At 34.8% G+C, this 14,737-nt stretch overlaps 1 protein-coding gene across 1 annotated transcript; it reads right to left on the bottom strand.

Moving 5' to 3' along the window:
• Positions 1–212: 212 nt before the first annotated feature.
• LOC132428991 (zinc finger protein 396-like) lies at positions 213–1,955 on the bottom strand. The gene is made up of 2 exons (XM_060017197.1): positions 1,049–1,955; positions 213–274 (listed from the first exon to the last, which is right to left on the bottom strand). The coding sequence occupies exons 1-2, from the start codon at positions 1,953–1,955 to the stop codon at positions 213–215; spliced, it is 969 nt and encodes a 322-aa protein (XP_059873180.1).
• Positions 1,956–14,737: the final 12,782 nt, after the last annotated feature.

The raw sequence follows: 14,737 nt of genomic DNA, 5'->3' as shown, positions 1-14,737 counted from the left end.
CCAATATAAATTGTAAAGGAGATAATTTTTTTTTTCCTACACAGGAAATTACTTAGTATCATCAACAGTATGTATAGATGACATTATACATCAACTAAACCTCAATTTTAAAAATGGAAACAAAACAGTATGTAGGTTCTCAGGTTTTTGTAAGAGATGAGTAAAGTCCCTTTACTCACCTGCTTCCTAACAATGACCCTGGACATTTCAGCTTAGGTCTTGAGGTACATATTCTTTTGGGTCTCCTCCATCCTATTCTCATATTTTGAATCTGGTAACAGAAAATAAAACAGGAAATGTATTATATTTTATTATTATTTTTGGCCATGCCACGTGACTTGGAGGATATTAGTTCCCTGATCAGGGACTGAATCCAGGCCTGCAGCAGTGAAAGTGTGGAGTCCTAACCACTGGACTGCCAGAGAATTTCCAGGAAATTTTTTTAAAAAACTGATTTAATCTTTGGTCTAGTAACTCCAGTGTGCAAGTAATGAAATGGAGAATACCCACTTATATACTAACTCACACACTCCTTCTCAACAGGGAAAATGTACTTGTCTAAAAAGGAACATACTAGTTCATTATTTGTGTTAATAACGGAAACAGTAGAACATGTCTGAGAGTATATTTTCAAGAGTTGCAATAGGGATGGAAATCCGATTTAATCTTTAGAATCTCAATCATCTGAACTGACACTGTACTGCAAAGCAAAAGCAAAGCAAAAGCAAAGCTTTAGAATCTCAATCACCTGAAATGACACTGTACAGAAAAGCAAACAATGCTGACAGAAAATATTCTACATTTTCTCCTGTGGCTTTTACAACCTTTGAAAGGAAATTGGTGCCCACTGAAACTACCGATTTATGCTAAAGGAGTATTGGTGCCTTGTGTCTGCTCCCCTGTTGAAAAAGTTCTCAATAAATGTTTTGACTCCTTCACAGCACTGATGGGACTTTCTCTCTAGTATGTTTTTTCCTATGTCTGAAAAGATTCGAGCTCTGACTAAAGGCTTTCCCACAATCATGACATTTGAAGGGTTTCTCCCCAGTGTGGGTTCTTCGATGTTGAATCAGGATTGCACTTCGGCTGAAAGCCTTTGCACACATGTCACATGTATAAGGTTTCTCTCCACTGTGGATCCTCTGATGTAGATTAAGGGCTGAGCTCTGAGTAAAGACTTTCCCACATTCATTACACTTGTGTTGTTTTTTTCGAGTACGGTTTCCCTGTCTTCTTTCAAACTTTCTATCTTGTTCACAGGTTCCTCTAAATGTGAAACTCTGGGAAGCATTCATTTGAAGAGTGTTAGAAACTTTGTGATGCAGTTCTTTGCCTGAAGAAGTCTTTCGCCTTGAAGCTGATTTCACATTTATAGTTCCGGTGTCTCTATCATTTTGTCTTAAGGTGTGATGCTCCTTCGATGCCCACTGCAGTTGCTTTTTTGTGGGCTTAAGCTGGCTACGTGGTGTCTCCTGAGTGATTTCACAAGTTGATAGCTTCTTTGCAAGCATGTCCTCATTTCGTCCAAGAGAGACCTGTTCAGCCGCCCTGTCATGCTCTTTCTCCAGCTCCTCCAGCATCACCACGGCTTCCTCTCCATTCTCTGGTCGGTTCTCTTCAAACCAGGCCTGCAGCTCCTCAGGCAACATGGCCAGGAACTGCTCCAGCACCAGCAGCTCCAGGATCTGCTCCTTGCTATGCACCTCTGGCCTCAGCCACTGACAGCACAGCTCGCAGAGCCGGCTCAGAGCCTCCCGGGGCCCAGATGACTCTTGGTAGTCAAACTGCCTGAACCGCTGGTGGTAGGTCTCTGAGCTGTAGTAGCTGCTCCAGTGGCGGTTGGAGACCATATTAGAGGCCTGCCCTCCCTCTCCCACCTTCATTACCAGAATGCAGTCAGGGTCCCCTGAAGTTTGTGGAAGGAGTTTTGATGTCTCTCTCAATTTTGCAGACATTTGGACTAGGAATAGCTCAGAACTGCTGGGCTTTAATCTTCAAGAAGGTGAAACTCTCCTTATGGACACTCCTCCGGCCTCGGAAGGACGACCCCGCGTTTTTCGATAAGAGTATTTTTGAACAAAGATTTAGAGAAAGGGAGTCAGTCATAGGACATCTCTAGGAAGAGCCAGACAGGCAAGAGGAAATAAAAGGCAGGAATACTCTTTGTGTGCTCCAGGAATTGCAAGGTGGTCAGTAAGAAAAGAATGGAGTAAGCAAGGAGATTGAGACTAGATTCTTTTTACCATCACTAAAGCAGCAGGGACAAGATTGCCTGAAGTTATGTAGGTTATAGCATGGGCTTTGGATTTTACTTAGACGGGGAGAATCTTGAGCAGAGTGGTAATGTGATCTGAACTATGTTTTAAAGCGATCATTCTGGCTGCTATGTGGAGAATGGGCTGAAGAGGCAAGAATGAAAACTCAAGGGCCAGTTAGGAGGCCAGGGGAGAAGTGAATGTGGCTTGATCCAAGTAGCAGTGGAGTTGGTGAGAAAGTTTTGGATTCATCCTGAAGGATTTGCCCATGGATTGGATGTGGGCTACAGAAGAAAGAAAAGACTCAAGGATCAGCCAATATTTTTGAACTAAGTAACTGGTAAACTGAATATGTCATTTACTGATTTGGGGAAGAGTTAGGGAGGAATAGGCTTTTCAGGATAAAGCAAGTGCTGAGTTTTGTATATGTTAAGTTTGTAATGTCTATTATTCAACCCAGCAGAGAACATGGATTCTACAGCCTGACTTCCTGGTGCACATCCCAGCTTTGCCACTTACTTGCTTGTGTGAGGTTCTGATATTTCCTTTACCTTTCTGTCCTCAGTTTCCTCATCTGTGAAATGAGAATAATAATAAATTGTTATGAGGATTTAATACATGTAAAGTGCTTGGCATAGTGCATGGAGCAAAGTAAACACTGAAATAATATGCCAATAAAATAATAAAATATAATAATAAGTTATATAAAATATTGAATAAGCATATATATGAGTTTGGAGTTCAGAATAGATGTCTGGGCTATAAATCTGGAGTCATCAGAGCATAGATGCTATTTCAAGCCATATGACTAGATGAGGTCACATAGGGAGTGAGAGTAGATAGAAAAGGTGACATCCCTGGAGGCTGAGTCCTGGGGCACTACAAGGCTTAGAAGTGAAGAAAAGGTAAAAGAATCTAAGTCTACAAGTTGTTGATACATTTTAAAGAACTTTACATTTCTTGTGTGCTTTCATATTATTACTTGAAAATTCAGCGGAGTGACTCATAAAGAACAACATTCCCCTGAAAATGTGTCTGCTGTGGGGCCTGCAGCAGAGCCTATCTTGGAATAACACTTGTCATTCTAGGAAGGCAGCTGGTGTGTCAATCTGCCAGCCATGCATTACACATTTTATTTCCAAGTAAGCAGGCATAAAGCAGGGAGATGTGATAATATTTTCAAGAAGACCAGGAGAGCTAAAAGGGTGTTAGCCTTCAAAGTATCCCCATTGGGAGGCAACGTACATAATTAAGTATCACTTATTTTAGCATGTTTCTTTTTAATACACTATTTGGGGAATTGTTATTGAATAACTAAGAATTATAAAAGAGAGTCAGTTTCTTTTATGGGTGACATCTTTTTTTATTTTGGTAATATATGTAACAAATACTTGCCATCTTACCCCATTATTAAACCTGCAAGCCAGTGACATTGATTATATTCACAAAGTTGTGCAACTATGACCATTGCCTAGTTCCAAATCTTTTTCATTACCCCAAACAGAAACTCTGTAACCATTGAGCAATAACTCAGCATTTCCCTCTCACTCCAAGCCCTACTAACCTACATTCTTCCTCTATGCATTTATCTACTCTAGATATTTTATGTAAGTGCAAGCATAATATTTCCCTTCTATATCTGGCTTATTTCACTTAACACAATATTTTCAACGTTTATCCATGTTGTACCACATATCAGAACTAAATTGTTTTTAATAGCTGAATAATATTCCATAATATGTATATACCACATTTTGGTTATCCATGCTGTTGAAGGACACTTGCTTTGATCCCATCTGGGCTATTGTGAATAATGTTGCAATGAACAATGGGGTACAAATAAAAGTTTGTGTCTCTGTTTTCAATTCTTTTGGGTATATATTTAGTAGTAGAACTTCTGGGTCATATGGTACTTCTGTGTTTAGTTTTTTGAGCAACTTCCAAACTGTTTTCCACAGCATCTGTACCTCTTTACATTCCCACTAGCAATGAACAAGTGTTCCAATTCCTCCACATCCTTACCAACAGTTGTTATTATTTTTTTTTCTGATTATAGCCATCCTAATGTGTGTGAAGTGGTATATCATTGTGGTTTTGATTTACATTTCCTTAATGACTAGAATGTTGAGCATCTTTTTATGTGTTTATTGGCTATTTGTATAGGTTCTTTGAAGAAATGCCTGTTCAAGTCCTTTTCCATTTTTTGTTTGGGTTGTTTGTCTTCTTGTTGTTAAGTTGTATGAGTTCTCCATATATTCACGAAATTAATCCATTATCAGATACATGGTTTCCAAATATTTTTCTAACTATTCTGTAGGTTATCTTTTTACTTTCTTGATAATGCACACAAGTTTTAATTTTCATGAGGTCCAATTTACCTATTTTTTCTTTTGTTGTTTGTGCCTTTAATGTTGTATCTAAGAAACTGTTACCGAATCCAAGGATATGAAGATTTACTCCTACATTTTCTTCTCAGAGTTTAATTGTTTTAGCTCTTATATTTAGGCCATTGATTCTTTTTGAGTTAATTCTTTTATATGGTGTGAGGTAGGGATCAAGCTTCACTCTTTTGCAGTGGAAATCCAGTGGAATTCTTTTGCAGTGGAAATCCAGTGGAATTCTTCATTCTTTTGCAGTGGAAATCACCATATGTTAAAGAGACACTTCTTTTCCCATTGAATGGATCAGATACCCATATCAAAAATCAACTGGTCATAGATGTATATGTTTATTTTTAGAATCTCATTCTATTCCATTGGTCAATATGTCTAATCTTTCAGAACCACATAGTCTTGATTATTATAGCTTTGCAGTAAGTTTTATTTTTTAATTGAAGTACAGTTGACATACAAAGTAATGTTAGTTTCAGGTGTACTACATAATGATTTGATACATTATGAAATGATTACAACAAAAAGTCTAATAACAATGTCCACATAAATATTATTAAAATATTGGTCACATTCCTTATGCTGTATATTATACCCTTGTGACTTATATATTATATAACTTGAGGTTTGTACTTTTAATTCCTTCACTTACTTTGCCTACCCCCTAGCCCTACCCCCCTTTCTGGCAACCACCCATTTGTTTTCTGTATCTCTGAGTCTGCTTTTGTTTTGTTTTCTTTGTGTGTGTTTTCTTAGATTCCACATATAAGTGATATCATATGGTATTTGTCTTTCTCTGTGTGACTTATTTCACTTAGCATAATACTCTCTAGATCAATCCATGTTGTTGCAAATGCCAAGATTTCATTTATTTTTATGGTAATATTCCATTGTATATATGTGTACCATTTCTTCTTTTTTTTTTTTTTTTACATTGGGGTATAATTGATTTACAATGTTGTGTTAGTTTCAGGTGTACAGCAAACGGTTCAGTTATACATATACAAATATCCATTGTTTTTCAAGCTCTTTTCCCATATAGGTTATTATAGAATATTTCATAGAGTTCCCTGTATTATACAGTAGGTCCTTTTTTATTATCTATTTTATATATAGAAGCATGTATATTATTCCCCCACCACATTTCCCCTTTGGTAACCATAAGTTTGTTTTCAAAAAGTCTGTGAGTCTTTTTCTCTTTTGTAAATAAGTTTATTTGTATTATCATTTTAGATTCCACATACAAGTGATATTATATGATATTTGTCTTTCTCTCTGTCTGACTTATTACACTTAGTATGATAATCTCTAGGTCCATCCATGTTGCTTCAAATGGCATTATTTCATTGTAGTTTATGGCAAATAATATTCCATTGTATATATATACCACATCTTCTTTATCCATTCCTCTGTCGATGGACATTAAGGTTGCTTCCATGTCTTGGCTATTGTAAATAGTACTGCAATGAACATTGGGGTGCATGTATCTTTTCAAATTATGGTTTTCTCCAGATATATGCTCAAGAGTGGGGTTGCTGAATCATATGGTAGCTCTGTTTTTAGTTTTTTAAAGAACCTTCATACTGTTCTCCATAGTGGCTGCACCAGTATACATTCCCACCAACAGTGTAGGAGGGTTTCTTTTTCTCTACATCCTCACCAGCACTTGTTATCTTGATAAGAACATTTTTCAATTGTACCTTTATTTTTCCTGTCATTCTATGCTGGTTAGGATCTCTAAAAAGTGTTGAATAGAAGTGATAAACCTTGTCTTATTCATTTTAAAGAGAATGTTTTTGTTTCCCCATCAAAAATGATCCTTCTGAAATTGAAGATGATACAAATAGATGGAAAGATATACTATGTTCTTGGATTGGAGGAATCAATATTGTTAAAATGACTATATTACCCAGTAATCTGCAGATTCAATGCAATCCTTATCAAATTACCAATGGCATTTTTTTGCAGATCTAGAACAAAAAAGTCTTAAAATTTTTATGGAAGCACAAAAGATCCCAAATAGCCAAAGCAATCTTAAGAAAGAAAAATGGAGCTGGAGGAATCAGGCTCCCTGACTCAAGATGATACTACAAAGTTACAGTAATCAAGACAGTATAGTACCTGCACAAAAACAGAAATATAGATCAATGGAGCAGAATAGAAAGTCCATAAATAAACCCACGCACCTATGGTCAATTAATCTATGACAAAGAAGCAAGAATATGCAATGGAGAAAAGACAGTCTCATCAATAAGTGGTTCTGGGAATACTGGACAGCTACATGTAAAAAAATGAAATTAGAACCTCCATACACAAAAATAAACTCAAAATGGATCAAAGATCTAAATAGAGGAAAACATAGGCAGAACACTTTTTGACATAAATTGCAGCAATATCTTTTTGGATCCACCTTCTAGAGTAATGAAAATAAAAACAAATATAAACAAATTGGACATAATTAAACTTAAAAACTTTTGTGTAGTAAAGGAAACCATAAACAAAATGAAAAGACAACCCACAGAATGGGGGAAAATATTTGTAAATGAAGTGACCAACAAGGGATTAATCTCCAAAATAATGCTGCAATGAACATTGATGCACATCTACATTTTCAAATTAGGGTTTTTGTTTTCTTCAGGAGAATATCCAGAGGTAAAATTGTTGGATCTTATAGCATTTCTATTTTAAAATTTTTGAGGAACTTCCATATTGTTTTCCATAGTGGCTGCACCAATTTACAATCCCAACAGTGCCCCAGGCTTCTCTCTTCTCCATAACCTTACCAACACTTGTTATTTGCTGTCTTTTTGATGGTAGCCATTCTCACAAGTGTGAGGTACTCTCTCATTGTGCTTTTGATTTGCATTTTCCTGATGATTAGTGATGTTGAGTATCCTTTCATGTGTCTGTTGGATATCTGTATGTATTCTTTGGAAAAATGCCTATTCAGGTCCCTTGCCAATTTTTAAATCAGGTTGTTTGTTATTTTGGTGTTGAGTTGTATGAGTTGTTTGTATATTTTGGATATGAGTTCCTTAACTAATATACTGCTTGCAAATATATTCTCCCATTCAGTAGGTTACCTTTTTGTTCTATTAATGGTTTTCCTTTCTGAGTAATACTTTTTAGTTTGGTGTAGTCCCATTTGTCTAATTTTGCTTTTGTTTCCCTTGGTTGAAGAGACAAATCCAAAAAAATATTGCAGCCACTACTGTCAAAGAGCATACTCCCTATATTTTCTTCTAGGAGTTTTATGGTTTCAGGTCTTACATGTAATTCTTTAATCCATTTCTAGTTTATTTTTGTATATTATGTGAGAAAGTAGCCCAAGTTTTATTCTTTTTCATGTCACTGTACAATTTTCCCAACACCACTTATTAGACAGGCTTTTTCCCCCCATTGTATATTCTTGCCTCCTTTATCATAGATTAATTGACCATATAAATGTGGGTTTATTTCTGGACTCTCTATACTATACTGTGTGTAGTGTTGATCTATGAGCCTGTTTTTGTGCCAATACCATACTGTTTTGATGTATTTACTGTAGCTTTGTAGTACAGTTTAAAATCAAGAGACATGATACCTCCAGATTTGTTTTCCCTTCTCAGGATTGTTTGGCTATTCAGGGTCCTTTTGTCTCCATACACATTTTAGAATTATTTGTTCTAGCTCTGTGACAGCTAGAAATTCATATTTTGATAGGGGTTGCATTTAATCTGTAGATGGCTTTTTAATTTTATTATTTTAACAGTATTAATTCTTTCAGTCCATGACCATGGTATGTCTTTCTGTTTGTGTCATCTTCAGTTTCTTTCATCAATGTCATATTGTTTTCCAAATTCAAGACTTTTACTTTCTTAGTTAGATTTAGGTATCTTATTCTTTTTGAATAAATAATTGTAAATGGAATTATTTTCTTAATTTCTTTGATAATTTGTTATTAGTGTATAGAAACACAACAGATTTCTGTATATTAATTTTGTATCCTGCAACTTTATTGAATTCATTTATTAGTATTGATACTAATAGATTTTTGGTGGTGTCTTTATGGGATTCCATATACATAGTATAATGTCATCTGCAAATAGTGACAGTTTTATATCTTCCTTTCCAGTTTGGATTTCTTTCTTACCTTTCTTTTTTTTTTTTCTTTTTGCCTGATTACTGTGGCTAGAAACTTCCAATACTGTGTTGAATAACAGTGGTGAGAATGGGAATCCTTGTTTTATTCTTGATCTTAGAGGAAATGTTTTCACCTTTTAGTATGATATTACCTGTAGGTCTGTTATATATGGTGTTTATTACTTCAGTTTGATCCCTCCATACCCACTTTATTGTTAGGAGTTTTTATCATAAATAGATATTGAATTTTGTCAAAAGCTGTTTCTGCATCTATTGAGATAATCATATGATTTTTATTCTTCAATTTGTTAATGTGGTATATCACATTGATTGATTTGCAAATACTGAACCAATCTTACATCCTGGATAAATTGCATTTGATTGTGGTGTGTGATCCTTTAAATGTATTGTTGAATTCAATTTGATATTTTGTTGAGGATTTTTGCATGTGTGTTCATATTGGCCTGTAATTTTCTTTTTTTTTTCTTTTTCTCTTTTTTTTTTGTGGTGTCTTTGTCTAGCTTTGGTATCTGGGACTTATAGAATGCTGCTGGACTTATACAATGAGTTCAGAAGAATTCCCTCCTCTTTAATTTTTTTGTAATAGTTTGAGAAGGATAGGTATTAACTCTTCTTTAAATGTTAGGTAGAATTCACCTGAAGCTGCCTGGTCTGAAGCTGAAATTCCATTTCATTGGAATATAATTGTTCATAGTAATCTCGTATGATACTTTTTATGACTGTGGGGTTGGTTGCAATTTCTTCTCTTCCACTTCTTATATATTTGGTCTTCTCTCTTTTTTTTCATTATGTGTCTGGCTAAAGGTTTATCAATTTTGTTTATCATTTCAAAGATCCAGTTCTTGGGGCTTCCCTGGTGGCACAGTGGTTAAGAATCCACCTGCCAATGCAGGGGACACAGGTTTGAGCCCTGGTCCAGAAGATCCCACATGCCACGGAGTAGTTAAGCCTGTGCACCACAACTACTGAAATCCACATGCTTAGAACCTGTGCTCTGCAACAAGAGAAGCCACTTCAATGAGAAGCCTGCACACTGCAACAAAGAGTAATCCCCACTCGCTGCAACTAGAGAAAGCCCACGTGCAGCAACAAAGACATAACACAGCCAAAAATAACAATTAATAAAATAAATAAATTTAAGAGAAGAAGATCCAGTTCTTACTTTCTTTGATCTTTTCTATTTTTTTAGTCTCTATTTTACTTCTGCTCTCATTTTTATTATTTCTTCTCTTCAACTAACTTTGGGTTTCATTTGTTCTTCTTTTTCCAGATCCTTTAGGTAAGGTTACATTGTTTATTTGAGCTTTTCTTATTTACTGAGGTAGGCTTGCATTACCATAAACTTCCCTCTTAAAACTACATTTTCTGTGTCATAGATTTCAGATCATTGTGTTTACACTTTTTGCTTGTCTTCAGGTAGTTTTTGATTGTCTCTTTGATTTCTCCAGTAACCCACTGGTTGTTTAATAGCAAATTTTTTAGCTTCATGTGTTTGTGAGTTTCGCAGCTTTTTTCCTGTAGTTGATTTCTAGTCTCACACCACTGTGTTTGGGAAAGATGCTTTACATGATTTCAACCTTCTTAACTTTAGCAAGACTTGGTGTGTGGCCTATGATATAACCTATCCTGAAAAATATTCCATAAGCACTTGAAAAGAATGTTATTCTGCTGCTTTTCGAAAATTCTTCTTTATATATCTATTATGTTCATCTACTCTAATGTATCATTTAAAGTCAGTGTTTCCTTATTGATTTTCTGTCTAAATGATCAGTCCACTGATGTCTGTACAGTGTTAAATTCCCCTTTTAACATTACATTACTGTCAATATCTCCTTTTATGTTTGTTAATAATAAAGCACATGATCTATGTATTTAGGTCCTTCTATGTTGGGTGTATATATAATTACAATTGGTATACCATCTTGTTGAATTGATCTCTTTATCACTATGTAATGTCCTTCTTTGTCTCTTGTTACAGTCTTTGTTTTAATGTCTCATTTGTTTGATATAAGTATTGCTGTCCTCACTTTTTAAAATTTCCATTTGCATGGAATATCTTTTCTTTCTTTTTTATTGGAATATAGTTGATTTACAATGTTGTGCTAGTTTCAGGTACACAGCAAACTGATTCAGTTATACATACATATATATTTATTTTTGTCAGATTCTTTTCCCTTATAGGTTTTTGAAAAATTTTGAGTGTAGTTCCCAGTGCTATGTAGTGAGTTCTTGTTGGTTATCTATTTTATATATAGTAGTATGTATATGTTAACTCAAATACTTAATTTATTATTCCCCCCTTTCCCCTTTGGTAACCATAAGTTTGTTGTCTGTGTCTGTGGGTCTGTTTTGTAGATAATTTCATTTGTATTTTTTCTTTGTAGATTCCACATATAAGAGATATCATGTGATATTTGTCTTCCTCTGTTTAGCTTACTTCACTTAGTGTGATAATATCTAGGTTCATCCATGTTGCTGCAAATGGCATTATTTTATTCTTTTTTATGGCTAATATTCAACTACATAGATATACCAAACCTTCGAATATTTTTTCAGTTTCCTCACTTTGAGTTGCATGTGTCTTTACATCTGAAGTGAGATTCTTGTAGGCAGCATATACATGGTTCTTGACTTTTTTTTTATCTAGTCATTCACTATCATTTGATTGGAGCATTTAGTGCATTTACATTTTTTTTCTTGTTTTAAATTGAAGTATAGTTGATTTACAATTTTGTGTTAATTTCTGCTGTACAGCAAAGTGATTCACTTATTCATATGTATACATACTTTTTATATTCTTTTCCATTATGGTTTACCACAGGATATTGAATATAGTTCCATGTACTACACAGTGGGATCCTTTTGTTTATCCATTCTATATATGATAGTTTGCATCTGCTAACCTCAAACTCCCACTCCATTTCCCCCGCACCCTTGGCAACCACAAGTCTGTGCACTATATCTGTGAGTCAGTTTCTGTTTCATAGATAAGTTCATTTGTATCATATTTTAGATTCCACATATAAGGGATATCATATGGTATTTGTCTTTCTCTTTCTGACTTACTTCACTTAGTATGATAATCTCTAGGTCCATCAATGTTGCTGAAAATGGCATTATTTCATTCTTTTTTATGGCTGAATAATATTCCACTGAATATAGGTATCACATCTTCTTATCCATTTAGCTGTCAATGGACAATTAGGTGATTCACATCTTGGTTGTAATAAATTGTGCTATTATGAACTTAGGGGTACTTGTATCTTTTTGAATTATAGTTTTGTCCAGATATATGCTCAGGAGTGGGATTGCTGGATCATATGGAAACTCTATTTTTAGTGTTTTGAGTAATCGCCATACTATTCTCCATAGTGGCTGTATCAATTTACATTCTCATCAGCAGTGCAAGAGGGTTCCCTTTTATCCACACCCTCTCCCTTTGTTCTTTGTAGCATTTGTTGTTTGTAGATTTTTTGATGATGGCCATTCTGATTGGTGTGAGATGATACCTCATTGTACTTTTCATTTGCATTTCTCTAATAATTAGTGATGTTGGGCATCTTTTCATATGCCTCTTGGCCATCTGTATGTCTTCCTTGTAGAACTGTCTTTTCAAGTCTTCCACCCATTTTCTGATTGGGTTGTTTGTTCTGTGGATATTGAGCTGCATGAGCTGTTTGTATATTTTGGAGATTAATGCCTTGTCGGTTGCTTTGGTTGCAAATATTTTCTCCCATACTGGGGGTTATATTTTTGTCTTGTTGATGGTTTCCTTTGCAGTGCAAAAGCTTTTAAGTTTAATTAGGTCCCATTTGTTTATTTTTGTTTTTATTTTCATTACTTTAGGAGGTGGGTCAAAAAAGATCTTGCTGTGATTTACATCAAATAGTTTTTTCCCTATGTTTTCGTCTAAGAGTTTTATAGTGTCCAGTTTACATTTAGGTCTTTAATCCATTTTAAGTTTATTTTTGTGTATGGTGTTAGGGAGTGTTCTAATTTCATTCTTTTACATGTAGCTGTCCAGTTTTCCCAACACCACTTATTGAAGAGACTGTTTTCTCCATTAGATATTCTTGCATCCTTTGTCATAGATAAGGTGACACTAGGTGAGTGGAGCTATCTCTGGGCTCTCTATTCTGTTCCATTGATCTATATTTCTGTTTTTGTGTCAGTACCATACTGTCTTGATTACTGTAGCTTTGTAGTATAGTCTGAAGTCAGGAAGCCTGATTCCTCCAGCTCTGTTTTTCTCTCTCAAGATTGCTTTGACTATTCGGGGTCTTTTGTGTTTCTGTACAAATTGTAAAATTTTTTGTTCTAATTCTGTGAAAAATGCCATTGGTAATTTGATAGGGATTGCACTGAATCTGTAGATTGCTTTGGGTAGTATAGTCATTTTCACAGTACTGATTCTTCCAATTCAAGAACATGATATATCTTTCCATCTGTTTGGGTCATCTTTGATTTCTTTCATCAGTATCTTATAGTTTTCTGAGTACAGGTCTTTTGCTTCCTTAGGTAGGTTTATTCCTAGGTATTTTATTATTTTTGTTGCAGTGGTGAATGGGATTGTTTCCTTAATTTCATTTTCTGATCTTCTGTTGTTAGAGTACAGGAATTCAAGGGATTTCTGTGCATCAATTTTATATTCTGCAAATTTACCAAATCCGTTGATTAGCTCTATTACTTTTTTGGTGGCTTCTTGAGGATTTTCTATGTATAGTATCATGTCATCTGTGAACAGTGACTGTTTACTTCTTTTCCAATTTGTATTCTTTTTATTTGTTTTTCTGCTCTGATTGTCTGGCTAGGGCTTCCAAAACTATGTTGAAAAAAAAGTGGTGAGAGTGGATGACCTTTTCTTGTTCCAGTTTTAGAGGAAATGGTTTCAGTTTTTCACCATTGAGAATGATGTTGGCAGTGGGTTTGTCATATATGGCCTTTATTATGTTGAGGTACGTTCCCTCTGTGCCCACGTTCTGGAGTGTTTTTATCATAGTGGTGTTGAATTTTGTCAAAAGCTTTTTCTGCATCTTTTGAGATGATCGTATGATTTTTATTCTTTAACTTGTTAATATAGAATATCACATTGATTGATTTGCATATATTGAAGAATCCTTGCATCCCTGGGATAAATCCTACTTGATCATGGTGTATGAACCTTTTAATGTGTTGTTGAATTCTGTTTGCTAGTATTTTGTTGAGGATTTTTGCATCTATGGTCATCAGTGTTATTGGTCTGTAATTTTCTTTTTTGTGTGTGATATCTTTGTCTGGTTTTGGTATCAGGGTGATCTTGGCCTTGTAGAATGAGTTTGGGAGTGTTCCTTCCTCTGCAATTTTTTGGAAGAGTTTGAGAAAGATAGGTGTCAGCTCTTCTCTAAATGTTTGATAGAATTCACCTGTGAAGCCATCTGGTCCTGGATTTTTGTTTGTTGGAAGATTTTTAATTACAGTTTCAATTTCATTACTTGTGATTTGTCTGTTTATATTTTCTATTTCTTCCTGGTTCTGGTTTTGATGGTTGTACATTTCTAAGAATTTTTCCATTTCTGCCAGGTTGTCTATTTTATTGGCATATAGTTGCTTGTAGTAGTCTCTTATGATCCTTTGTATTTCTGTGGTGTCAATTGTAATTTCTCCTTTTTCATTTCTAATTTTATAGATTTGAATCCTCTCCCTTTTTTTTCTTGAGTCTGGTTATACTTTTATCAATTTTGTTTATCTTCTAAAAGAACCAATATTTAGTTCTATTGATCTTTGCTATTGTTTTCTTTGTTTCTATTTCATTTATTTCTGCTCTGATCTTTAGGATTCCTTTCCTTCTACTTACTTTGGGGGTTTGTTGTTGTTGTTCTTGTTGTTGTTCTTTCTCTAGTTGCTTTATGTATAAAGGTAGATTGTTTATTTGAGATTTTTCTTATTTCTTGTGGTGAGATTGAATTGCTG

This window comes from Delphinus delphis, chromosome 8 (genome assembly GCF_949987515.2).
Source record: "Delphinus delphis chromosome 8, mDelDel1.2, whole genome shotgun sequence".
NCBI classification, from domain to species: domain Eukaryota; kingdom Metazoa; phylum Chordata; class Mammalia; order Artiodactyla; family Delphinidae; genus Delphinus; species Delphinus delphis.
This window is presented reverse-complemented; position numbering and strand designations above follow the sequence as displayed.